General features: G+C 36.6%; 2 protein-coding genes across 3 annotated transcripts; one reads left to right on the top strand and one right to left on the bottom strand.

Moving 5' to 3' along the window:
* The first annotated feature begins 1,329 nt into the window (after positions 1 to 1,329).
* LOC128002723 (NADH dehydrogenase [ubiquinone] iron-sulfur protein 4, mitochondrial) lies at positions 1,330 to 17,704 on the top strand. Its single transcript, XM_052592466.1, has 5 exons — positions 1,330 to 1,497; positions 3,257 to 3,335; positions 16,907 to 17,079; positions 17,162 to 17,235; positions 17,510 to 17,704. The coding sequence occupies exons 1-5, from the start codon at positions 1,415 to 1,417 to the stop codon at positions 17,611 to 17,613; spliced, it is 513 nt and encodes a 170-aa protein (XP_052448426.1). The 5' UTR covers positions 1,330 to 1,414; the 3' UTR covers positions 17,614 to 17,704.
* A 1,333-nt stretch (positions 17,705 to 19,037) lies between these two features.
* LOC128002697 (follistatin-A-like) lies at positions 19,038 to 24,901 on the bottom strand. 2 transcript variants are annotated; one of them, XM_052592465.1, is made up of 6 exons: positions 24,725 to 24,901; positions 23,257 to 23,448; positions 22,786 to 23,004; positions 22,313 to 22,537; positions 21,732 to 21,962; positions 19,038 to 20,167 (listed from the first exon to the last, which is right to left on the bottom strand). In XM_052592465.1, the coding sequence occupies exons 1-6, from the start codon at positions 24,816 to 24,818 to the stop codon at positions 20,145 to 20,147; spliced, it is 984 nt and encodes a 327-aa protein (XP_052448425.1). In that variant the 5' UTR covers positions 24,819 to 24,901; the 3' UTR covers positions 19,038 to 20,144. The 2 variants fall into 2 exon arrangements, with proteins under 2 accessions (XP_052448425.1, XP_052448424.1); XM_052592464.1 differs by having other exon boundaries at positions 19,038 to 20,144; positions 24,725 to 24,900.
* Between the last annotated feature and the right edge of the window lie 2,671 nt (positions 24,902 to 27,572).

The following is a 27,572-nucleotide window of genomic DNA, read 5'->3' as shown; positions in this document are numbered from 1 at the left end:
TCGCATCTCCTTCAAATGGGACAGGAGAGAGAAAGAGGGAGGGAAATGTTTTTCTCCTGTTTTTCTCCTTTTGCTTTCCCGTAGATTAGCTCTTTGAGAGACAATATATTACTTAATTGTGTTTATTGTTGTTTTGGCACAAGTTGGGCTTTCTCATATTGTCTATAAACGATACATATTACAATGTTTATGTAATATAAAGCATGCCCAGCTTTGACATTTTGACATCCATATTTTATTAAATTTTTTTAAGATACAAAAAATTTGTGTCAGAATATTTGTTCATATAAGGTGAACATCGTTATTCACATCATTTGACAACTTTACAGACAGGACCACCTCACTCACACTGTCTCTGTTGCAAAGTGTAGATAAATGGGCCTCATTAAAGCAAAATGGATATTCCGGCACTGAAGTGTGGGGATGGTCTTTCTTTAACTGATCAATTGAAACTTTGAACTCGTGAGAGAAGATTCCCGGTCCCTTAACAGACGAGGCATATATTACCTAATGGCAACAAATGGTTAAATACATAAGTAAAAAAAGATCCAGGATAAATAGCGCGAAATGAGTATGTTATGCTGTGGCATGCCTGAAGTCCCAAGAGAGGGCTGTCTTGCTTCAGTTCAGTCCTGTGATCTGAGGAGGAAATCGACCCATCTAGAGAAAGCCTTTGAAGAGACCTTAACTCAAATTAAGGGAAATGACATGGATGTGTTTTTTTTCTTTCTTCTTCTTCTATAGAGTTTTTTTCCCCCTATTGTTGGGATGTGGTGGCTAGATATTTGGTTAAAATTAAGTTAAATTGTGAAAAAGAAAATGTGAAGGAAATTTTATGCATATTTAGCTTATGCATGTGTTATATATGACATGCTTCACATTTATTATACTCTGTTCAAATGAAAGCTGAATGTTCTTATGATCATTTTACAGGCTACAGTCATTTGCTGAAAAATATAGAAGACTGCTACTATTAAAAAAAAAAAAAAAAAAAATTATGTTTCCAATAATTGCTCAAATTAACTGCTTTTCCATGACAGAAATGTTATTTGCTGTCAGAATGAGCAGTAATTCATCAAAAACCCCATAGCCCTACACGATTACAGGTGTTATGCTAAATGAAAAATCGCCGCTTGGTGATTCCAACCAAATGTTAAAAAAGCATGCAGTTGTTACAACTGATTAAAAATAAATATATATTACGTTATCATGGGGCAAGTGTATCTTTTATATAAATTATCACCCGTTTTTATAAGTTGTTCAGTTGTTATAAAGAGTTAGCTCTGTATCAGTGATAGACACATCCAGAGATGCTGTAATTTTCACTCTCTCTTCTAGAAGAAGGGAAATAGCGAACGCATTTGCTTGAGTTTGGACGCTGTGTGTTGCCGTACGGCGCACAGTCCATGTCAACATGGCGTTTTCAATGTCATTGTTTGGATTAAGCCGATTTCTCTCCCTTAACTCAGTCACAAAAACATTTGTGAACCCTGCCAGGTAATAACTATACTCTTTGTGTTTGTATATTTACGTGTAAAGAAATAATACTCGGTCTGTTTGTTTATTTGTCTAGAGTTAACACTGTTAGCCGGTTAGCTAACTAACATAGCCAGATTGTCATCTATTAATTATCTCTCAAAATATATCTGTGTGACGCAAAATAACAGAGAATATTGTCCCGCTATTGGATTTGAGAGGTATTTACGCGAATACCGTGTTATGTTAGTCATTTATAACAGTTAGAAATAAAACTGATAAATACAGTTCTGATTCCTCTGAGTAACTTGGGTGTTATATGTCAGTGTGATTTTAACTGAATATGTAACGTTAGCGGTTTGTGTGAAGGTGACCTTCTTTATGAAAGAAAGCTGAAAATACAGACTTGTTCATTATGTTGAAAGGTGAATCTCGGATAGGTTCACCTTTATTACAATATATATATTTTTCTTTATCCGTTTTAGAAGTTCTTAATTTTGCAAGCTACCGTAATGCTTACATGACAAAGCTGGATACTTAGACTCACAAACCACTGTATGTAGTTTGCGATTGTTGGAATTACTGTAACGTTTTACTCTATTCCCGGTTTACTCAGTTTCAACGTTAGACTTGATCTTTCCTTCTGTAATGATGTAATACTGATCTCTGACGTCTGACTGGATATCAGACCCTTCAGACACAGTGCTGCTGACCCTAACTGATGGTATGGAATATAAAACTATTGAAATGTGCAGAATCTGCATCTTATGACTATGAGACATTGCATATTCGTTTTTAAAGCTTTGATCAATGACACACTGGAAATAAATATATGACCCAAATAATATTCATCTTTCTAGAGAAATGTAATTCTGTGGTGGTGTTTTGGTCAGTTCACGCCCTCCAGCAAATTGAGCTGTCATGCTTATGGGATATGTGGGTTTGACTCTGGCCCCCATCTCTCTACTCTTGATTTTCAGTCAAATATGGCAAAAGTTCAAATATGTTTTGTATGCACGATGCTGATATACATTTTTCAGATGATCATTTTAAAATACACACAGAGTCTGCTCTCATACAGCATGTTCCACTTTCTCTATAATTTGGCAAAGTGATTTTTCCCCCCCAGAGTTTTTAGTTTTTTCCATAAACTCATTTGCTAAAGTAACATTTAGGTTATAAACATAAGTCATTTGTTTGGATAACACATTGTGCCTTATTCATGAAACAAAAGCAGAGCTCATTTCTGTTTAAATTGTTTGTAAAACTCTTTATGTAAATGTTTATGTTGCATCCAATCCAACACACCAGTTTACATAGGAAGGCAATTCTGAACAATTTACATAGACATTCACTCTGCTTGTGTTTAATGAATATTACATTTGACAGGAGGATTGTGGTCTCCTGTCAGAGAATCAGTAATTTCAATCTAAATTTAAAAGCAACTTTACATTTCCTCATCTGCCAGGTGCGTGTCATTCACTTAAAATCTAAATGAGAGATCAGTGACCGCTTCTATCGCTAGCCATTCAGAATTATTGTTTGTTTATGATAGACCAGTTACTATTTAATTTCAATGGCTGCGACTGTAGACTGGCAGGACGATTCCAGTGGATGTTTGTTTCTAACTGGCTTATAGAAACTCAGCAGGCAGAATTAATGGGGGCCGAGAGAGCTGTGTGCCTTCCTCTCTCCTGTCCCTTGACACACATCTTCCTCCATCAAAACACTTTACCGTGCCGTTGTTTGTACCTAACTACAAATTCTTCCTGTTTTGCAGGTCAATAAGCACGTCAGGATGGAGGCTGGCAGAACAACAGGGACAGGGATCCCAGCTCATCACTGTGGATGAGAAACTGGTATGAACATTGGCTGTTTATGAACTGTGTTTGTGCCGGGTCACGATTCTCTAATGCTTTTGTAATTATGTAAAATTGAAAGTTAAAAGTTACAAATAATTAAAAATGGATTGAAAATCAAAAAGGCATAGGTCTTTTCGTATGTAATTTTTGTTTTTGTTTTTAATGCATGTATTTTTTTCTATTAAATTTAATAATTTATATATATATAAATAACAAATATATTTTTTATGAATGATATCATGCTTTGTAAAGTTCAAAGTACTCTCAAAAAATGACCTTCGTAAAAGCCATTTATACTGAAATTAATCTTTTTCTTTCTTTCTCTTTTGTTTTCTTTTTGTTTTACTTTTATCCCATGTCCTTGTGAGACAATAATGACCTTGTTTACCTATGAGACTTCAGACACTCAGCTGGCCTGAATGTGTGGGCCGGGTTTGGCAGAGTGGGGTGTTTGGGTGGACTCAGACTATCTCTGATTGTGTCTGAGTGGGCAAGTACACCCCGTCTGGTTGAGGGCTCTCATTTAATAGTAGGAGCCACTCTAAAGTAAAGCTGCAAAAGGGCCCCCCAAAAAGAGGGGATTGAAAGAAAAAGGGGGAAAACAGTCTGACAGTAGCAGACTCCCAGGAAGACAGCGGCTGTCCTTTTATAATTGGCCACAGAGCTTTCATTGTTGTTCTAGGGCAAGCTGTGCCCACTGAGCGAGATATTTTGTTGTAGCAAGGACTACCTGTCTTTTAGAGAGCCTTCTAATAGGAGATATTCATATGTTTTAAATGTAATATAATAATAATATAATATAGCTTTTACACAAGATTGACAATTTAACTTGTGAATATTTATGTATTTATTTATCTATATTTATGCAGATCATATGAAAAGTATATGACTACAGTATTGTTTGCAGAGCTAGCAAAACCGCTAGGCTGGCTTCCCGGGGGTTATTGTCTGGCTACCAGAATGTATCACCGCCCTGCCCGATGGGCTGTCTTAATAAAGAAGGGATAAAAAAATGAAATTCTTTCCTTAATTTACATTGTTCACTTGCTTGTAAGTTAGATCCGGATCGTAGTTGATCATTTGCACGTGTTTTTAAGTCTTGCCGATTTAAACATTCAAGTGTTTTAAACCTTTCAAGCACATGTAGAGGCTTAAGAGAATTCAATTGATTACTCGCATGCTGTTTTCTGTGCGCACACACTCAAAGCTGGCTGCGTTTCAAGACAGCACATGAACACTTAATTGATGCTTCTTTCGCATCTTCTTGTGCTTGAATGGATGCATGCACAAAAAAATGATCACAAAATACCTGTCTCGGCAAGTATTTTTTGTAAACACAGGTGGTTATATCTTAAGTGAACGTAAACAGTGGAGAAAGAAATCATTGAATTAGATCCGTGCATTCAGTCTAAAAGGGGCAGAAGCCTATAAATGTCTGCTGTTACATTAGTGCCACCTGCTGACAAAGAGTGGCATTTGTGGCTCATTCAGCCCATTGGCTGTTTTTGTTTTTGAGATGTTTTATGTAGTATAGTTTCACAAAGCTGAAGTCAGACCATTCTGTTTTGCTTCAGATTTCAAAATTATACAAGAGGTAGAGTGTGAGCACTGTGTGCTCAGGCAGTGCCGCTCTTAGCCCCGCCAAAATAAAAATGTCTTCCTTGAACACATCGGCTAAGCAGAAAAACGTATCGGCTGATGCCGATATTTGAAAAATGACAATATATTGGCCGGGACGACCACTACTTTGTTTCAGATTTGATACTTTGTTTTCTATGGTTCTGCATTGGGTTGTTTACCCATAATCAATCTGGTCTTTTTATTTTATATTATTGTTTTATTTAGCATTTTTGCCTATACCACGTTATTGTGAATGATAATGTGGCATTGATTCCTAAAAGTATTGTATTCTGTATAGCCTAGATTGGGCTGTATCAAATATTATAAAAAGTCATTCGAATTATTATTATTATTATTATTATTATTATGATAAAAAAATGTTGCAAAAAATCAAGGCTAAGGTACTTATGAATTATATGATTTCCATTATGCTAATTACAGCTTTGATTATTTGTTATTATAAAGGTGTAAAAGTAGTTTTGAAACTAATTATTCTATGATTTCAAGTGCCTGAAAATGAATTTATAATAGCATTGCTGAATTATTTTTGAACATCCAATTTTGAAAAGGAGAAAAATAAAGAAAATCTTGAGCTCTAGTGAAAGTGCTTGCAAATGTGCCACTTTGCAGTGCAGTCAAATGTGTGGCATTGCAAATGACGGTAATTAAGGTCCTGCGTGATTGTGGCAGAGTCTGGGTGCTTTCTCCCTCTGGTGCCTGCGCTGACTTTTGTTAGTAATTACACTTTGATTAAGCATGCTGGGCCATGAGAAAGCCTGCATGTCTGGCCAGTGACACAGAGCTTCACACGGAATGTCTGAGCCGTGCACGAGCTCATATGAGCTTTCTGAATGAACTGCAAGAGGACCTCAACTGCTTGTGAAACCCCTTTATAATTTTTTTCTTTCTTTCTTTTTTTTTTTTTTTGAAATAATGTCTCCTATTATAATTTAATGAGAAGACACATTTATAAGTAAGCCATTAGTATTTCTCTAAAAAACATAATCAGTGTTTCTGATTATTATGAAACATTACATTATTTGTTTGAGCATCTTGATCAGCCCAACGCCACAACAGTGGTACAACCAATGGTTTGAATTTAGGCTTTGAGTCAGACAAGGGATAGTGTTCAGTTTCCTTATGTCATTATTTTGCCATTTTGTTTGCTGCTGTGCTGGTAGTAATGTAGAAATTACATAGAGTAATTTATTGAAAGTCCGTATATTTGCATGTATATCGAAATGTTTTGCAAACCATCCTGCATATGAAAATAAATGCAAACAGCAGTGAAATTATACCTAATTGCAGGCATGAGGTATTCTGTCTAGCCAGAGCTGTGAATAGAATGAACATGTTGTCAAACATGTATCATTGTGCCAGTGAGCGCCAAGGTAGACTGAATTCATGATCCAGCCGTGATTCGGTCCTCCTCCCCCTTCCCCCTCTTTCCCTTCAGTGTTCATCTCAAATGTCTGTTTTGTCTAGTTGTCCCCTCATACCAGGTGCTTGTCCGAAGAAGAAGAAAAAAAAACAAGGCCAGCAAGTAGGTCAAAGGACATGGCTCTTTGAAGAGGATCTTACAAGAGGCTTTGTGTATTAGTCGCTAAATGGTATTTCATTTGCTTAACACTTTAGAAAGTAACCTTCAAAGTGCCCGACAGCACCTTTGTGTGGCAGAGGAAGGAGATTTGAACCGGCTGTATAGTGCAAACTGTTTCTCACTTAATTTGAGTTGCACCATGCTCTTCCAAAATGGCTCAATGCATTTTTCCCTACTGCTCATAGTCTAATAATATGAATATTAATATAGCTGATTGGTCTCTAGTAGTAATTGTATTTGATCTGTGATCTGTGTATTATTTTTCATTAGTTGTAATTGGTGTTCCATTCAGAAAGTTGCAAATTCATGACTTTCAATTGTTCATGACATAAATAGATTTGTCTGAAAGGGTTTCCTGCAGGGCTTGAAAACAGAAAAAAAAATTAATCGGTTCACTCCGAGCAGAACCGATATTTTAATGTTTCTGTTCTGCGTTCCTCTGATATTATTACCGTTCCGAAACCGGTTCGGGTGGAAGAAATACCGGTTAATAAAGTTATTTTTTTTTAAACAATATTATTTGCCTAATAATAATATAATAATAAGAAAGTATAGTGTGTGCTTCACTCAAAAAGAAAAGGAAAATTTTAAGATCTAACACTTAGTCACAGCCAATACAGCATCATCTTCTCTAGATTTTGGCCAAATGTAAGCTACTTAAAAAAAAAAAAAAAAAAACTTCTATCAACACTCTAAAGACATCAAAGTATTTGTAAAATGTTTGCTGCATTGTTTAAAAAAAAAAAAAAACACTTTCATAAGTTTGCGTTTTGAAAGTAAAAAAAAAAAAAAACTTAAGTTGTGGCTCACGTTGCATTTTATTAGCCATTTTATGCCTGTAGTATAAAGTAAAACGTGTACCAAGATTCTAAAAAAACAGTTATTAGTTTCTCTCCAAAACAAATCCTCTAAAGTCAATCCAAAAACAAATTAATCTAAGGTGAAGCTGATGCCTGCCTCTCTCATTCGGCACAAATCCATATGTTTCCATGTTCCCGACGTATCTGGATGCTAAAATGTTATTTATTATATAGTGTTGGTACTTTCAATTATTATTATTTAAAATAATCTTGTCGGTAAACGGTTAATTATCGGTTACGGAGCGTCGGTTAGGAAAAATAACCAAAATTAACATCCCAGTCAGTAATGTCACAGTGCAAAATATAGAATAACAGTTACTGTATAATAAGTAACGCTGTATATGCGTCCGAAAGTCGGACTCCAAATTTCATTCTAAGATTTATTTTGAGGTTAATATAGCAAATGAAAACTGTTCAGTTTCCGAGAAATTTGAGAAGCTCTGCTAGGCTATTTTAGTTCCCCTCACTCCACAACAAATCATTTCAATTAACAGTATTTGAAAACGGCCCTGAAGGCGGTGCATTGCCATTGAGACTTGCCAATGATGAGTTCACACCTGAGCGGACATTTCACTCGTTGACTTCAGTGTCACATTTGCATATGAGATACTACTGGAATTCATGATTGGTTGTCAGCAAACTTTAAATATTAAATGGAATGATAAAATAACGTTATTAACATGTAAATGGCCATTTCAAATTTTCGATTCTGTTCGGAACTATAAAATTAGATTTAATTTCTGGTTCTGTTCCTGTCAAAATTTTGTTTGTTTCTTATTTTAAAGTCTGCGTGAACCGGAAGTGGCTGCAGACTTTATTTCAGTGTAGTGATGTATTTCCAGCTGAAACTGAATATTGAATAGTGGACATGGTTTTATTTTTGCACTCTTCCTGTCTGCCTCTCACTCATAGCAACCTAACGGTTGGAGGGGTGTGTTTAAAAATATATTCTGCCCAAGCTGTCAAACTGATGTCATCATAGAAGGAATCCCTTTCCAGAGCGGAAGCAAATGTTCAGATTATGATTTAAGAATATCAAGACAACCATTTTTTTCAGCGGATTAACTTGCACAGAATAATTGTTTACATCAAGACTAGCACGTCAATTTTGATTTTATGCGGACTTTAAAAAAACACCTTTGTGAATCCTCAGTTTTATTTGTTAACTTGGGAATATTGTAGTTTGCCTAGAATTTGAACATTGAACATTTGACTACATACTTGACTATATATATATATATATATATATATATATATATATATATATATATATATATATATATATATATATATATATATAAATAATATACATTTTTTTTTTTCTTTTTTTTTTTTTTATAGAAAATAATGCAAAATAGAAAGGGTAAAGAGGAAAAACAAACCAGTTTTCATAAGTTTGTGTTTATGGCTGGTTCCTGTTGTTTCGTACAATTTCAAGTTTTATAATAATGTTTCTAGTGGTTACTTTTCTTATTGTCTACTGCTGTTCTAGAACAATAAAACAGCAGAATCATCAACAAAAACAGCTCTAAGAAAAATAGTTATAAGTATATTGTAGTCTGTATTTTGTGGTCAATGTGGGAATATAAGCAGAATATTTATAAAAGTCATGATCCATTGTTCATTTGATGAGATTAATTATGGAAGCATGCTTAACATTTTTTATTTTCTGTGGTTTATTACCTGCTGTTCATCTTTTATTAGAATGAACAGCAGGTAAAAAAACCACAGAACTTCTTTTCACCTATGTGCTCATGTGGAACACAGATTAATCTCACCACTTAAAGAAGTTACTCCTAATGTCAGCTCGATAGGTGTATAAGACACCTGTCCACACAATCTGTATCTTCCATTCCAAACTCTCCCATTACCGTGGGCAAGCCCAACGAACTGTCAAAGGATGTCAGAGACAAGATTGTAGATCTGCCCAAAGCTGAAATGGGCTACAAGACAATCCACAAGAAGCTTGGTGAAAAGGAGACATTTGTTGGTGCTATTATTCGGAAATGGAAGAAATACAAAACAACCATCAGTCGGCCTTGGTCTGGAGCTCCATGCAAGATCTCGGCTCTTGGGGTAAAGATGATTATAAGAAAGGTGAGGGATCAGCTTTGAACTACACAAGAGTAGCTTGTTAATGACCTTAAGGTAGTCGGGACCACAGTCACCAAGCAAACCATTGGTAACGCACTACACCCCAATGGGCTGAAATCCTGCAGCGCCTGCAAGGTCCCCCTGAAGACACATGTACAAACCTGTTTAAAGTTTGCCAATGAATGTCTGAATGATTCAGAGAAGGCTTGGGAGAAAGTGCTGTGGTCAGATGAGACCAAAATTGATATCTTTGGCTTTAACTTGAATTGCTTTGTTTGGAGGGAGAGAAATGCTGACTATGACCCCAAGAACACCATCCCTACAGTCAAGCACAGAGGTGGAAACATTATGCATTGGGGATGTTTTTTTGCTATGGGTACAGAATGACTTCACCGCATTGAGGCCCAAATGGACGGGGCCATGAACTGTAAAATCTTGGATAAGAATCTCCTTCCTTCAGCCAGAACACTGAAGTGGGTCATGGATGGGTCTTCCAGCATGACAATGACCCAACATATACCACCATGGTAACAAAGGAGTGACTCAAGAAGCAGCACATTAAGGTTATAGAGTGGCCTAGCCAGTTTCCAGACCTCAATCCTATAGAAAATCTATGGAGGGAGCTGAAACTTTGAGTTGCCAAACGACAGCCAAGAAACCTCAGTGAGTCGATGTATAGGGTCCATGATTTCCCGGTGCTGGAGTGAAGGAGACCTGGGAAGATTTCATCCTGGGTGCATGGGGCCTGTGCAGAGAAACACACGAAGTAAGGGTGTTGGGAGTATTGGCAGCACACTGTATACTTACTCCGGACTTGTGGCGGTCAGCCTGGGATGTTTCCAGCTCAGCTCTCTGCTCATGCAGCTGGGCCTGCTTCTCCACCAGGTCATGGATCTGCTTCTCTATGGCCTCCAGTTTGAGGGTATCTTCACCTGCACTCAAAGTAGACACAGATCTGCCATTTAAAGCAAATAACAGTTAATAAAAGAATGGAGTGTAGGCAGTGTGTGCAAGATTAGCAGATAAACTGCGCTAGCAATGCTAATGGGCTATAAGATAGTAGCGGATCTCCAGTTGTTTTTGTTGTGTATATACAGTACATATATATAGAAACTACGTTTAAGATTGAAAAATAGACTTGACAGCGCTTTAACTCAAAGCAAACTGATACCGATGTTTACTTAAAGTAAACATCGGCATTGGCCGATAACATTCTGATAATATTGTGCATTCCTATTGCTTATGCATTACAGAATAAGGTAGACGCCTATATAGATTGGACTAATATGTGGATTTTGTGAGTTATGAGTAAAAATGAACTACTTCCAGACTTCTTTCTCTTCACCCGCCCCTTCCACCCAAGTCTGCCACTGAAAGATTTTTTTTTTTTGGCTTAAAAAAAGAAGCTGGGCTATTAGGAATACAGTTTTATCTAAAGCACTGTAATTTCCACTGATCTAAAAATATGTGCAGATCTCTCATTTCAACATTGTTCTGATTTAAGAGTGAATCCACATTAGTTGTTTGTTACTAGTCTTCACCTGTTTATCATGTGGATCATCTCTTATTGGTAACAAGTAGTTTTTTACCCAGAAGATACATTTGCATGTATGTGGCACACCAACTTGAAACATCTTTCCAGGTCATCTTTACTGTTTTGGATTTCTCTCAACATGTCTCCAAGCAGATTCTGTTATTAATTATTTCTGCTCTTATTTTCTCCCTATTTTCCCCCTTATTAATCACCATGCAAATTTAACCTAAGTGATTCTGAAGGGATTGTGCTGGAACAGTGATGGAAAGGAGTATTATTTAATCTGAAATCCATATACTGAAATGAAAGCTGGATTTTTATACATATGGACATTCCAGCCTTTAGAAATCATTGAGAGGTTCCACCTGTAACCTTCCAATACATTTTCTATCCATATTTTTATGCATTGTCTGTCTGAGATTAAAACATGTAGGCCACACATGTACATTACATTACGAGTTATTGCTGTCTTTCTTTTTCTAGTCAGAAACCGACAGGCAGTTGAATCTGCTATTGAATGTGTGACAACACAGATCTGTATTCCACATCTGAATATCAGAGTGTTCAAGCAAAACCAATATGATACCTCTTCTGAAAGAAAAAAATGCCCATTTTATTAACTTAACATTTGCACAAGCACACTTTAAGATTCATTGCATTTAATTACAAATCATTTCAGAGCTCACAAAGTGAAAAAAAAAAAATATTAGTGTAGTTCTGCTCGCACGGCAAATTCTTTCTTGTTTACACTTTGGTATCGTTCTTGTCAGCCACAATTGGCTCTACCAAGCTGCATGCAGGGCTCATTCAAGCCGTCGGCCCCACAGTCTGCCACTCTGAAAGGGCTCCCATGCTCTTTATTCACAGGGGAGCCAGAGGTGTCAGAAATATAGACACGCTTTCACGTGATGGAGACTTTGCCAGTCTTTTCTCCCTCACTCTTAAGCCTGGCATTCTGTCTGCACATACAGGTATTGAAGGGCCCCGTGAAAAGTGTCAAACTTCATAGTTCTCATTTCGTTTCCTGTACATGCAAGGAGAAAAGTGCAGTGTTTCACTTTGTGGTCCCTCTCTCGCGCACTTTGTCTGTGGGCCATTGTGCATTGGTCTGTTGCTTAGATTACCCTCGTAGTTTTTGTTGTCCTTATGTATGCAAGCAAAACTTAGTCTAGACTATTTCCCCCTCTCTTTTTTAAAATGTTTCCTCTTATTTTGCAGGAAAATTGCAAGATTTATTTCAGTATTTACCAAAAATTAATGTAAGATCTTATTTGGGCTAAAGGTAGGTTAGATAAGGAGCAACTAATAATATTATGTTATATTATTTAATAATAATAACAACAGTATTTTTCTTCAGGAGTTCTCAACCAGAAATGTATATTGTAGTTTGTTAATTTCACAGAATGAAATTGTCTCGCCTGTGTGTTTAGACTAATTGTCATTCTGCTCAGCAGTGTTTCTGAATGAGACACCTTTCTCTTTGTCCTTTGCACAAAAAAAAAGATTAATTTTCATGTTGAGATATTTGTCATTTAAATATTCAAGCCAGCTCAATGTGATACTAAGGTTAGATGCACATTGTGTAAAGTTCTGAAATTTTGCTAAATCTTTGTTTTCATGAAGTTATTGGTGTGGATCAGGGCTAGCAATTTGAGTCATCTTTTACAAAGTTTAAAGTCTTGTTCATTACGAAGTCTAACATAATTGTTCCGCCTTCACTAAATTTGTCCCCTAAAATGAAGCATAAGTTACTGTATGTTCTTCCCAGCCTGCTCAATTGTCATGTGAAGACTGAGTGTTTGGCAGCCTTTTGTGCACAGTTCATGCTAAAGAACCTCTTTTAAATGAATCAAGTGGCAGATGACCGGCAATGATGAAAATTTGACTCTTTGAAGTAGTAATGGCCATTGAAATGTGTGAAGTTCCTGCATTGAAAGGGGATCTGCTTGTAGGATTCACAGCCTTGGGTGGCTGCTTACTGGGAGGTTTGGCTGTGTGTTGTTGTGGACTTCCCATTGCTGGCCGGTAATTCCCAAAGGAATTGGACTCTATCTCTTTCAGCAGTCTTCTTCAGCTCAGCAACACCACACTGGAGTCTAAGACCGTGCTGCATGTTACACGCACATCTTTCAGATAACTTTCTTAAAACAGTCCTCTCTAGTTAGTTTTATGCAAAAAACCATGAGTACTGTGAAAGCATTATTTGTACTGTATATATTACCCTAGGTATTTGTTTGGGCTGGAATCAGTACAGATTTCCTGATTGAATTGTACATCACAAGATCTTGACTCAATTCTACATTTATTCTGATTTGTTTTGGTATATTTCAGTTATATTAAAAGCACCAGCTGGTAAGAGTCATGAATCAGTCTACAGTGGTTATATTGTTGTTCTGTTTCTTTTTTGGGGGGGTGGGCTGGTTACGGAATTGTAGATTCATTGAACCGCAGTTTAGAAACAATGACACATGGAACTAACTTGATACATAAACAAAAAATATTTCATTTGAAACCGTTGAAACACATTGCAGTTGAGTGAATTCAGTTCTGCAGCATCTACAGGATGAAAACAGGGTATAAATATATTTTCATGACATCTGAAAAAAATAGACTTTGCGAAGAAGATCGATCTTGGGAAAACATTTAGGTAAAAAAAAAGGCAGCTTTGTTTGCCAGGATTTTGCAATCAAAAAATCTAGTGCAAATTATGGCAGGGTGATTTCCCTGGCTGGGTTCATTTAGGCCCCGTCCACACGGAGACGCGTTTCGCTGTATACGCATAAATTTTGTATCGTATAGGCATTTCGTTCACATGGATCCAGCGTGTTGGGAGTGTGAAACCAATATTTTTTTAAACTGGGTCCCAGAGTGGATAAATTTGAAAATGCTGCCCTTCCGTTTTCATTGTCAGTGAATCCATATATTTTCTTAAAAGGATGACGTCATTTAGCCCACATCTTGTCCCTAGTCAGACACCGCTACGTCATGTAACAGCAACAAAAACATGAACAAACACTGAAAAATTGTCTTTTTATTAACTTTAACACAGATTAATAAATGTATTGTTCCATGTTCTTTTGTATACCACATGCTTGGTTTATGCGCATAGTCCAAGTCTTCTCCGTCTTTAGTGTATCTCTTTGGCTAGTCTGGCATGTATACTAAATCGTTTTGTGTCAGTTTTGTGGTTTCGTGTGAATGCAGATATTTCTTGAGACGAGAAAAAAAAAAAAACGCATAGGGAAAGCTCTGGCTTTGTGTGGACGTAACCTTAATGTTTTGCCACCATTTTATTTTTTAGAAAATGAGGATTCTTGATTTTGAATAGAAATATTACCAATGTTAGAATTAGACACTATTAAAATATGCCTGTAATAAGGGTAAAGAGAAAAGAACGACCCAACCGCGTGTCCGCACACGTGATAAACCGCTCATGCGTGATGCAGTCTTTGAGGGACCATAAATATAGCACGCAGAATGTGCTTCTTTTTTGTTGACAAAGATGCAACGTAGGCAGTGGAATAGGAAAAACATGCAAGGAGATGGGAGTGAACTTCTTCAGGCATTTTCAATTTCAATTGCCTTTACTTTTTAGACTTTTTTTAAAAAGCATTTTCCTCATATTATTTCTTAACACATGTATAAGAAAAGTTTGAACAAACATGTAGTTGAAGTTCATGCATAATTTCTGGTATTTATGATTTTTTTTAAGTGCATTGTTTTTAAGACAATGAAAAACATTTTTTTTGACCTTGCATGCATATCAACCTGTTGTTGGTGAATCCCAAAATATGAACCTTTCATTACCCATAATAGGGGCACTTTAACATTTATTATGTTGCCAACTTGGAATAGAATTTTCTTTAACTAGGGGGTTAATAAAGAAAAAGTTACTGGAATCATGTTGTAATTACAGTTTCAAGTTGACTAGTTAAAAATCATAAAAAAATCGAGAATTGGTCAAATGTTCTGGAAAAATATAGATTTAAATTTTTTGCCAAATCACCCAGTCCTAGTGACAGTGGTTCAGGTATTATGAAATGGCATATTTTACACTTTATAACCGTATATAAATTATATCATATTAATATACCAATCTACTGGAACTATTCAAATCTACTTTTTACATAAAACATGGCCAGGACTTTCATGTCAACCCTCTACAGACACCTTGGCAACTGAATCGCCATTGGCTAGTAAATATTTAAGTTTACTATATATTTGTAAAATTAAATACACCTTTAACATCAGTTTGTCAAGTTTTATAATAATCAAGTATTATTTAATATAACTTAAGTAATTAGAAGTAAATTTGATAACCATGTTTGAATGCATATTAGTCATTTTAACTGAACATTTTAACTTGAGAGGTGGTTGTTTTTTCTGTCATTCAATGTTTCTGACAAAAATAGGGAAAAAAACTAATAAAAATATTGATAGGATAATAATGATACGAATTCTAATAATAAGAACTATAAGACACACTAAGGATTACTAAGAATTAATGAGCTGCTGGATTCATGAATATTAATCAGGTTTTGTGCATTCGCTTGAACTGATTTGCTGAAAAAAAAAAAAAAAAAAAAAAAGATGATGATAATAGGTTAACGTCAGCCAATGAGATTCCCATTTGTGCATTAACTCCATCCACTACCGGAAAACTGGCTGTTCTTAAAAGCTGAAGACTTCCATAGGAACACTGTTATTTTGACAGGAAAATACAACAAAGAATATTGTTTAAATGTAGCACGTCAATTATCTCTCTCTCTCTCTCTCTCTCTCTCTCTCTGTGTGAAAGAAAGCAACGCCGATTTGTGCGCCTTCAAGGTTGAAACTCAGTCAGAGTGTTTGCGAGTGAAAATATATCTGTGCTAAACTTATACTTAGCCTCCAATTAACACACTGGCGAGTAAAATCTGAGAATTTTTAGCCATTGACTAATATTAGACATCATTTAGTCGCCAGAATGAAGTTTTAGTCGCATATGCGAGTGATTTACTCTCAATGTAGAGGGTTGCATGTACACTCAAAGACAAAACAACATTAGGGTAATATGCGACACTATAATAATGCACTAAGCAACAAAATAAAACAAAACATCCTAATGTACATGAATATTAACTAAATTACAATGAAAATTAAACTATTTAGATAAAATATAATTAAATGTTATGTCACATTGAAAAAGCACAAATTTCACTCTTTTACAGTAAAATTGCATGCAATGCAATATAATTGCATTCATAACATTAAACCATTACTTAATGGTAAATTAATTTACTAATTAAAGTGTATTTAGTATTTTTACTTATTTAGTGTTTTTCTAAAAAATAAAAAAATTACAGATTTAGATTTTTTTTTTTTCAACCCAATTATTGGTGGGTTCTAATTTAGTTTAAATACATTGGGTACAACTCTGGAATCATATCATTGCCTGTGAAAAAAAATTCAGTCCAACAATAAAGAGAGACTGTTGACCTGAATGATTCACCTGTTCAGAGCGAACACTTTAAGTTTAATGTACTATTCACTTCAAGTTTGCAGAGTTCTTTTCACCTTCACACCTGAAAGCCCAGGTTTGTTACCTACTGTCTCGATTCATGTTGAGAGTGTGAGAAATTAGCTAGTCTAGACAAGTGCACGCAGGTCTGCAGTCCAAAAAGCAGTAATTGTTCTTTTATGCCCTTTGGGGAATAGTGCAAATATGTGAGAACAGCAAAGCTTCTTTTTTGCTTTTTTATGAGAGCACAAATGAGAATCTTGTTTTTGGCAAACCACACATGAATGCTTAGGTTTTGATTTAGGTTTTGCCTTATGTACTCAAAAGTTTACCCATTCTTTTGTCTCCCTCATTTCCCAGGACATCACAACTTTGACTGGTGTTCCCGAGGAGCATATTAAGACCCGCAAGGTCCGTATCTTTGTGTCTGCCCGCAATGCCATGCAGTCCGGTGTCAAAAATACTCAAAAGTGGAAGATGGATTTTGACACCAGGGAGCGCTGGGAAAACCCACTGATGGGCTGGTCCTCCACGTGAGTGGACATTATGATAATCATGCTTTTTGAATTGGCAAATAAAATCCAGTGTCTGACGTGGTTTTTATTCCCAATCCAGGGCAGACCCCCTGTCCAACATGGTGCTGACATTCAGCTCCAAGGAAGATGCCATCGCTTTTGCCGAGAAGAACGGTAAATCCATTTAAAACAATTTCCACTATCGTGGCCATAGTTTTTAAACGGTACAATAATCCAGTCAGAATCATATCCAAAATGACTCTTGAGGGAGATGATGCTCCGCTTTGAAAAGGAGTTGTGTTTGTGGCATAAAGATACACATTTATCCTCACCATGTCTTATCCAGGCCTGGTGTTTACACTGCACATCAGCAATAGTGAACATCTCCCAAATCCAGCCTGTAAGATATGCTTGGCTGACTGTGCTCTACGCCTGTTTATTTTTACAGGTTGGAGTTATGATTTAACAGAAAAGAGGGTCCCAAAGCCGAGAGTGAAGTCATATGGAGCAAACTTTTCTTGGGACAAAAGGACTAGAAGGTCGGCCAAGTAAACATCCCGTTTCTGCCTGTCTGTGTTACCTTTAACAGACCTGTAAAAATAATGTACTCTTACGTATCTAATAAACTATATCTTTACAACAACTGAGTTTTACTGTACTTCCTTTTATCGAATCTAAATGTTACTTCAGTCAAAACCATTGGAAGGACACAATATCTGTAGTAGTGTGAGTGTTTAGCTTCTTAACGTCTTATTACTGAAGTAAATGCTGCTGTTTGTGCTAGTCGTGTGCTTTGAAATGCCATCCCTCTGTTTCCTCCTAAAATAATTCTTCTTGTCAGGTGGTTGGTTTTTCCAGCCTTCAAACCCTCTTGAAGACAGTTTAGTGTTAATGTTTCTGAGACGGGAGGATGAGGTAAATGTCAAGCTTCAAAGACTGAATGCGGCTAGATATGTTTACGCTCCTGCTCCTCCAGGGATGAGCCCAGATGAGTAAAACACGTGCCTGCTTCAAATGACATTCAATTGAAAAAGCAGTGACCGTTTTCCTCTGTCATCTCTGTTAGCACATTAGCACAGTCTCTGGTACTACACTCACCATGTTCATTTTACATCACATTACAGATCTACATTACCTGGAATTGTTAAAATGTGGATTGTGTTTTAAGTCTTATGAGTCACTGATGTGACAAAGATAACCTTATTGATCTGGCCATGACACTGTTGCCTTATAAATGGTCTATATAAATGGTCTATATAAATGGTCTATATATATATATATATATATATATATATATATATATATATATATATATTATATATATAAGAAGTAATTGCTTAGAAAATTATAATTTTGAAGGCGGTACAAAAGCTGAAAAAAAGAGCAAAGGTGCACCAGACAACTTTCTGAGAAGCTTTGCATAATAGGAAAGAACAATGTTTGGAGTCAGAAAGCATTACAGGGGCTCATTGATATGATATGACTTTTGTAATCATGTGAGGTCAAACTCGAGCCTTTCAGCCAAAATGCAGTGCAATTTCAGCTTTATCCATAGGTAGTAGGATAGCATGCAATTGATTTTCCGTCACCAGAAACTGAGTGAAGACCAGAAGAACCATATGTCTGTAAAAACTTTGTAGGGAGTTGAACTGAATTGAAAGTTAAGTCCTTATGGGAATCTATTTTGGCTTGATTTAGTTGAAATTAAGTTCAATTCAAAGACCCACTAGTTGAATTGTGGGGGAAAAAAAGCTCTGCGGGTTTTCTGGCAAGTAGATTCATGATGTCAGTTAAAATGAGTTGAATGACTTTTTATATAATGGCCTTAAGGCTTCAGCAACGAAGCCAGGACACTTCAGTTACATACAAAATGAGAATTCGAATCCAATTCTTTTGCTTTTCTAATGAATGGATGGGTACATGGTATGAACTAATGGCAGAACTCAATTCTTAATAAAATCCACACCACACTGACCAATTTATAAGTATTTCTTTTTTATTGATTTCACTCTTAATATCTGTACAAATACATCAAACTTTGTATATACATATGACATTTACATAAAAAATACAAAACTATATATTTATAATTGAATTTAGTTTTTTCTAGAGATGTCTGAAAATAAAAATGCATTTTGACAACAAAGTGAAAAAGTGAATGTTTTGATACAGAGTCCTCTTTATGACCTTTTCTTTAGCTCTGCAAGAGCAATATAGAGCAGAATATTGGCAAAAACGAGACAAAGTTTGCATGGCACAGTTTTCTCAAACAAGTATCACCCACTGCTAATTTCTGCCCTATCGTCGAGAAGTCAAACTGTTGACTTGCTGTTGATGATGGACGGCATTTTGCACAAGTGAATTCTCATTGGTTTCCTATCTGAGAAACGGCTCATTTTCAATGTTATCCTGCTGCACCATATCGCAAAAACATTGAAGAACGTTCAAGAAAATCCTTTTGGTCAGTTACACTGAACTGTAAACAAAACCAGAAATATACATGTACATTAAAGAGTGATTTTTTTCCCCCTATGCGTTTCCATTTTTTTCCCAATAAATAAGCACACAAGCTAACATGCATGCATGTGTGAAATAAACATCTGTGATACAGAATTGACATTGATAAGCATTTATACAGCTCAGGGAATGCAATTTACAGCTTGCAGAAGACACACTTTACATGATAGCATTTTACCACACAATAAATAACACTGCTTCTCTTTGGACAAATATATTTCTCGGTCATAATAAAAATTAAAAAAAAAGGAAGGAAAAGGGAAAGACAACATAATTGAAAAAAATAACATGATAGACAAGTATGCCAGACACTGTAAATGTATAAATTATAAAACAGAACACTGTATAAATAAACGTCAAGCAGACTGAACTACATGTATACTTCTTTCTTTTTTCTCTGAAAAATAAATTAGCATACACATGTACAGTGTGGACATGATTCCTTGCCCTAGGACTGTTCCACTGGTTGATGGTGCTTTATCCATCCAGTACAGGTGATAATTGGATATAAGCCATGTAGTCCTGGTCTTCCTCATCGTCATCATCCTCCTGGTCTTCAGTAATGGCTATATGGGAGAATACACGGTAGCTGTTGCATGAATATAGACCACAACAGCGCAGAATGTACGTGAGTATTTGTCTTTACCCAAAAGCCTCTAACAATCTAGTGGGTTTTAGGCTACTTGACACTTTGACCAGGTGCTCTGGCTCCCAAAATTATGCAACAAGACGTACATAATGAAGGAAGTCAGTGGTGTGATGGGACGGGGCTGATCAGAGGCTTTAATGGCTCAGATTTGATTGGCAGACTTCTGAATAAATACCAAAAAAGTGCTCTTGCATTCCACGAATGGCTGTTTTTTTTTTCTTTTCTTATTTTGTGTCTTGAATCCATTACTTTGGATGCACAGGTTGTGCACCGGCTGACCGTAGCTACATGGTCAAGCAATGGTATATATAGTTCTGAGGTATATCATATATATATGTATATTTCCGGAAATTACATTGAAAAAAAAAATGACAGGCAAAGCAATTAAACAAATATGCAGTCCCTTACAAACAAATAGGACAACACGACCACAGCGGAACTGCACACACAAATTCACCTAACGTTAGATGTCTAACAGCAGAGACTGAGAAAGCATTGCTCTACTAATAACATATTCTTGTCCTGCAAACTGTAAAATGCTGTAGTCATTCAAACCATGAGGTGATCATAAAGTTGGTCCCTTGAAATGACGTACATACCTTAAGGCACGAGAACAATAAGGTAAGCCAATCGTTCACATTGATCATTTGATTCGTTGGCTAGCACAAATCGGAATGTAAGTATTCCCTCATTGATGGCAGGTCTAGCTTCATCAATTCATTCTCAAAGCTAGTGAACCATCTGTCAAAATAGGTAGTCTAAGTAACTTTTAAACAACAGCACCAATGTTACAATCACCTTATGTGAGCGTAAAGAAAAGGATTCATGTCTTTCCAAACCCTCAGAGCTATTTATGCCATAGTGCATTTGAAATAACTGATTACAGCCAAAGGCAAAATCAAACAAAAAACATAATTCATAAAACACTTACAAGATAACCATGAATGTGGAATTGACAAGCTGGTATGATTATATAAGTCTCTACGTTTACACTATAACAGAGGAAATATGAACTCAACTTGCTGGTCAATAACAGGTCAGTCTGAACTAGAATCCAAATGTCATTAACTGTAAAAGTTAGTCTGCTCATGTTTACTTGTTAGTTAATTGAAGAAAATTAATATGTCGAAGGACTCCTTGAAAGAGCTCTTTGTAACGTTTATATATATATATATATATATATATATATATATATATATATATATATATATATATATATATATATATATATATCTTTACATTGTATTCAGTGATTTCCATTGATTTTGTGGGTTCTTTTTTAAATATTTTTGTTTTGTTTTTTGTTTTTTTTTCTCAAGAAAATGCTAAATTAATGAAGCCAGCCAAAGAGGACATGCAAAGAACTTCCAATCATAAGTCCTTTCTGTAGTTTAACTCTTAGCAGCAGGAAGGGAATGAAGAGGCGTTATTTGGAGGGGTAGGAGGTTTTGGGGAGGTGGTTGCTGGGCGTAGCATTGGATTGTCTTTTAAGATTATTACTTACAGTTGCAAGATCCTGAATGCTTAACCTCCAGGAGAACCCCCAAAGAGCAAGCGGCCTGCTTCATGGCGCACTCGCTGGGATATGTGGTGTTGTCGCTGGCACACACAGCCTCCTCCGAGCGACTTTCTGGGCATGACTCCATGCAAACTGCACAGCGCCCACGACCCATCTTAGAATCCCATAGACACTTCTTCCCCACGCTGCAATGGATATCATTGCATGACTTGGCCTCTAAAAAACCAACAGGGGACAAGAACCATCAATTTCTACTGATAACACTATTGTTTCATACTTAAAAATTCATAAAATGTATGTTGTTGTTGTGGAGAGGCTGTGGGCAAGTTGGTCTCAGTTGGTCAGCATGTTAACACACAAGACGATGTTGCCAACATCAGTAAACAATTAGACAAAAATTACTTTCCTTTGCAAGTAATAATCACAATTGGGATTGTCACGAAAGACTAATGGAACTGAATTCATTTGGGATGGGATTTCGCCACTGTTGCACTCTAAACTGAAAACAAACTCCACCATTTTAAACGTTTCTGATTCAAATGAAACAGGCAAATGTTGACACTCACTGATGCATTTGCCTTCATATGCCACACCAATGGATCTACCAAGCAAGCACGTGGCTCTCCTTAAATGGCACGCGTTGGCGTAAACAATCCCATCATTGCCACAAAGATAGCTATCTGGAGACGTGACCTCTGGGCATATGCGGTTGCACGTCACACAGTATGCGTTGTTTGTCTGGTCCACCACGCAAGTCGAACTTCCCGGACACATGACATCATGGCACGCCTCTGTGAGGATGAAAAGGGAAGACTGAATGATACCGTTTTACCTGTTGTTGTTTTTTTTCTTCATTTTCACAACCAATGTTTCCCCAAATTATTCTTTAGTGTATTTTAGCACTGTAAAATACTGAAGGACTGGATACACCTGCTAAAATCTCTCTCTCTCAAGGTTAGACAGTATAAAAAATAAAAATAAAAAAAAATCACACTTGCATTATTGTAAAACTTTTGTGTGGAAGCAGTGTGTTACCTACTTTTGCATTTGCCTTGATACTGCACCTCCAGATCCGGGTGCCCTTTGCATTTGGATTTCAAAAGGGCACATTCATCTCTGTATGTTTTCCCATCTGAGCCGCACACCGACCCCTTCCAGGTGATGTTAGAGCAGTCTGGGGCGCAGACGCAGCGAGGCTTACTCCTCCTGTTCATTTTACATTTCTTCCCAGGGCCACAGTCCACATTATCACATGTCTCTAAAATTCAGTCACACAGGAACATGACATGTAAAGCCGCTGAATTTGTATTGTACATTAATATTACTAATCTATGTTTGTTTGACTTTATTTATATTAAAGTAAGGATGGGGGCATGACCACTGAAGCACAGTAGCTTTTCGTTATTATTTACACTTTTGAAATATGCATGTAATATGTTTTTATGACTCATATAAAATCAACATATGCTATTAGAGGTTTCCACCTGAACAAACGAACATGGGATTCTACCTTTACAAGGTATGCAGTTTGGAGCCCCGCCATTGAAGATCATCCACCTGAATAATGTGCTATTTGGCACATCTTCCTCAGTCCAAGATGTGCCGAGCCTCCCACTCCGGCAGCATTCCTCTCGACTCATCCCAGGCATGTAGAGGACCTGACATCTCCCGTTCTTGCCTTGTTGGAGCCAGCAGTTACCAGCTGTAGAAAAAAAAAAAGAACCAGTCGTATTAAAGTCTGAAGCCAATGACCCAGACACAACACGTGCAGCCTGTATTAGCTGGAGCTCTCCTGCTCCCCCTCCCCCGCTGTATTTTGTCTGATTTTTCCCAACGTGATGCGACTATTTTACACTTGCATGCCTTCGGCCAGACAACTCAAGGGCTTCGGAGCTGCTCGGGAATATGCTTTTCCTGTCGTCGAATATGTTAAGACCGTGCAGAGATTTATTGTCTTGAAGTAAGTGCCAGATTGACAGCCTCGTACCTATTTAAACAATGTGCATGGCAGTCTAGACTCCAGTTCCTCGAGCGCTCTGTGCCAACTGTCTGCGCTCATCACGTTTCAGCACACTGACAGCATTCCAAACGCTGCTTTTACAACACAAACGCATTTATCCACTGCTTAGAATAAGAATCAGACATTTTTTGAACTGTCGGGTCAACCCTGAGGGGAATTAGTCGTGTTTATGTATTAAATTAGGCATTCGCGCCGGGGATACCACGCGCCAGACGATCCAATTAAATCGTACAGTCACGCGAGCTTCATCAAACTTTGTTCAAAAAATTATTTTGCCGTTTTGATGACGGATGTGCAAAGCGATTCTATTAATCAAGTGCATAAAAATTATACACATTTTTTAAAATTCATTAATTCCACGGATTTTTGGAAAACCAGACGAGGTAGACAGTGTCTAATTTCACTACCTATTTAAGAAAAATACAATCCAATGTCTAATCATAAAGGATGATTGACTGTGCGCTAAATATGCATTTATACAAAACACTCATTCTTCACATTATTGCTAGACAGTAATACAATCATATTTATAGGCTATTATTTTTTATTAATACAATTTTCAAGATGAATCTCGGTGTCCTATTATTTTGCCAATATTGTGCATTTATCTTAGATAACGCTAAAATGCTCTGTTGCAATTTTCATCTGTTAATTTAGCATAGTAAATTCTGGATAGTTCCCCCCCTTTAAATAATGGTGCATGTAAATGACGCACCTGTCTCGAGGACACCAATGCAGGCGTGAGCCAAGAACAAAACTTTATAGTTGTCTTGTATTTAAGCAGGTCCCTTCATTCTAAAATATTACTTTAATTCTAAATGAATTGCTGACTCATATCTAAAGCATGTCAAAAAATTTATTTAGAAGAAACAAATACATTAACACACACACTCACTCACACACAAAAAAGATAGAAAGAGAAAAAGAAAGAAAGAAAAGAAAGAAAAAGTGGACTCACCTTGCACTTTTTGATCTTCAGTCAAATAACAGAGCCATAAGAGTAATAAAATCATTCTCGAGTGGAGCAGCTGTCGCTTTAGCATCCTTTGCATGGTTAAAGAGAGAAAGAGTATCTAGACGAGCAGTGCAAAAGTAATCTTCTTACTCAGGCAGTGCTGAATGAACGCTGCTCTCAGAGTGCCACCTCTTTTTAAGTGTATAAGGGGTCTCAGGCCGACTGTCTGTGGTGTGGGCGGTCTTCCTCTCCATGGGGGTGGGGAGAAAGAGCCCCCCCCCACCCCCAAAGGTCTTTCAATCCAAATCAGGTGACATAGTTGGTTGAAACTTTCTCTTGCCGCTAAATCACTTCTGTTTTGCTGAATACCAAGTCGCATGAGGCATAAATAAAAAATGGCCCAGTTTGTAGACTATTCTGTAATATGGATCACAACTGACCAGGCGTGGATGAGACTGGTCCAGTTGCCCAGGAAAACAACATTTTGACATAAGCAAACAGCATATTCAATCCCACCCTAAAAAAAAAAAAAAAAAAAAAAAAAAAAAAAAACATTCCAATGACTATTGTGATATTAGTATAAAAAAAATGAACGCGTTAGGTGTATGATTAGACATAAAGGCTCTCTAACCGGATATGAATTACAAATTTTACTGCGCATTGATAGCCTGCCAGTGTCACCACAAACCATTGCCGAGATGGGAAATTGCACAAGTTTCTAGGCCATGACAGGTCTGATTAACAGTAGAGGGTGTTCATTTAATACAAGGTTACTGCTGAAAGGTGATCTGCGCAAGAAGACAATGGATTACAGAATAAAGGAGAAAAAGACTTTTATTAGACAAGACAGGTGTTGCTGTTTCCCTCCGGGAACACAATCTATATCCCATTCAATTTCCGAACGGCGGTGGCGCGAGGCAGACTACACGGAATTCATTTCCATAGAAGTGAGACACGCGAGACTGACTGGACGATTTTCTCTCTGTGGCGGAGGTGCACGTGCGACCTCTTCTGCAAGAGGCTTGAAACGCACAAATCAGTGCACATCCGCCAAGATCAATTATCGCACGCTGTTTAGAGAGAGGGAGTGTCGTAGCGAACGTTCTTTCGAAGTATCTTTCTTTTTTTACACTTGTTTCGACTTTAATAATTCCATTTTATTTTATTTGCATTTGGCAAAACCAATCATTATTATAGAACAAATGTGTGTATAATAATTGCGAGGAATCGCAAATGATTCTACACTTTCTGTATAAATATTGTTAAACCTTTTTATTTTTCCATCAAATCATGGGTGGCTTTAATTATACTGCGCATAACCCAATAATTATAGAACGTATGAATTTCCGATTATAAAGATAATTCACATGGTGCAAAACAGCCGGTATGAGGAAACTGGAGGAAGCCCACAAGATCAGATTAAAGTTTATTAGTAGCCTATCAGATCGGTGTTATTTTTATTATGTAGCATAATGATGATTATGTTTGCCATCCAGCAATGGTGCGTTTTTATTTTCAATAATTTTTCAACTTTAACTTCACTTTTAATAGTGGACGTTAAATATTGTAACTCTAGAAGAGCATATTGTAGCCTTGTGGTTAACTTTTGGCATTGACCATACTAACTACAAAACGTTTCCCAGGACTTTGTCAGTGACCTAATTTAAATATTAGTATTATCTGCATTTGATTAGTGTGACATAAAATCTCAAGGTCTGATTAAAGCATGTAATACCTTTAGTTTAAGCCAGGAAATGTTAAATCTACAGGTCTTAGTTTCACCTGTCTGTTACAATATGAGCCAGCCGGATAACAGCAATGAAGACTGTGAGGGTTTCATTACAAGTTCATTGGCTGCAGAGTTTGTCCGTGTCATGTGTTGAACTTCGAGGCAACTGCTTGGTTTCAAATATAAGTATCCAATTCAAAATCCCCAATTGTTTGTTCTTCTCCCCCAACCCCACCCCCCCCCCCCCCTTTTTTTTTAAACAATATCATTAACTGTTTGCTTATTTAATCCCTCTTGGTTTTTAATAAATTGTATTTGGTCGATAGAATATTTTGTTGATGTTCTTACTGCCAAGATGATGTCCTGTGTTCCCAGATCATACGCTAAATTATAAATAAATATAGCCTGTCGTTATTATAACGCCTAAGCGTTATTAAAATATTGTGGAAACCAAAGTAAATAAAAAAAAATTACTTATGATAAACGTTATAGCTGGAGTTACATTTGTTGGTTTAGTGAAAAAAATTAGGTGAGTTGTGGAAGACAGGATTATTATTATTATTATTATTATTGTTGTTGTTGTTGTTATTTTAAAGTAATACACTTCCTGAAAATGCTTAATTTAATTAATTCTATAGTTTTTCATAATAGGCATATTTATTGGGGGTAACGTTCAAAGGGTATCTTGTTCTTGTATCTTTTTACCATGTTGTCTTAAATTATAAATTATATGGTGACATCTAGCGGCAGTGCAGTGCTTGTACACATGTTGCTTTATGCTGAAGAACATGGGCTGCGTTTCTCAATAGCATCGTGCGGTAAGTTGTTTGTAGAGGCCATTGGTGACACTGGATCTATCTAAATAGGCTTACGATGTTTTGGGAAACGCAGCCATAGACATCATAACATGGCTTTGGAATTATTTGACAGTAACTCACAAAATTAGATGATAAAAGATAAATAAATGAAAGCACATATGATCAGATCTGGAACAGAATATATTAGTCATGTCTCCAGTATCCACTAGATTGCTTCCTAAATACCAAAAACTGGTTTTAAAAGTCCCGTTCTTCGTTATCCCATGTTTTAAACTTCAGTTAGTGTGTAATGTTGTTGTTAGAG

This window comes from Carassius gibelio, chromosome A5 (assembly GCF_023724105.1).
Source record: "Carassius gibelio isolate Cgi1373 ecotype wild population from Czech Republic chromosome A5, carGib1.2-hapl.c, whole genome shotgun sequence".
Classification (NCBI taxonomy): domain Eukaryota; kingdom Metazoa; phylum Chordata; class Actinopteri; order Cypriniformes; family Cyprinidae; genus Carassius; species Carassius gibelio.
The sequence above is the reverse complement of the archived record's forward strand: the minus strand, read 5'-3'. Positions and strand labels throughout refer to the sequence as shown.

What these genes read in the sequence shown, in the direction of transcription:
- LOC128002723 (XM_052592466.1), top strand. Translation starts at nt 1,415, where the DNA reads ATGGCGTTTTCAATGTCATTGTTTGGATTAAGCCGATTTCTCTCCCTT. An exon ending in ACATTTGTGAACCCTGCCAG is followed by an intron (nt 1,498 to 3,256) that starts GTAATAACTATA and finishes CCTGTTTTGCAG; the next exon opens with GTCAATAAGCACGTCAGGAT. An exon ending in CGCTTTTGCCGAGAAGAACG is followed by an intron (nt 17,236 to 17,509) that starts GTAAATCCATTT and finishes TTATTTTTACAG; the next exon opens with GTTGGAGTTATGATTTAACA.
- LOC128002697 (XM_052592464.1), bottom strand. Translation starts at nt 24,818, where the DNA reads ATGCAAAGGATGCTAAAGCGACAGCTGCTCCACTCGAGAATGATTTTA. An exon ending in AAACTGCATACCTTGTAAAG is followed by an intron (nt 23,005 to 23,256) that starts GTAGAATCCCAT and finishes ACTGAATTTTAG; the next exon opens with AGACATGTGATAATGTGGAC. An exon ending in GCATTCAGGATCTTGCAACT is followed by an intron (nt 20,145 to 21,731) that starts GTAAGTAATAAT and finishes TCTCCCATATAG; the next exon opens with CCATTACTGAAGACCAGGAG.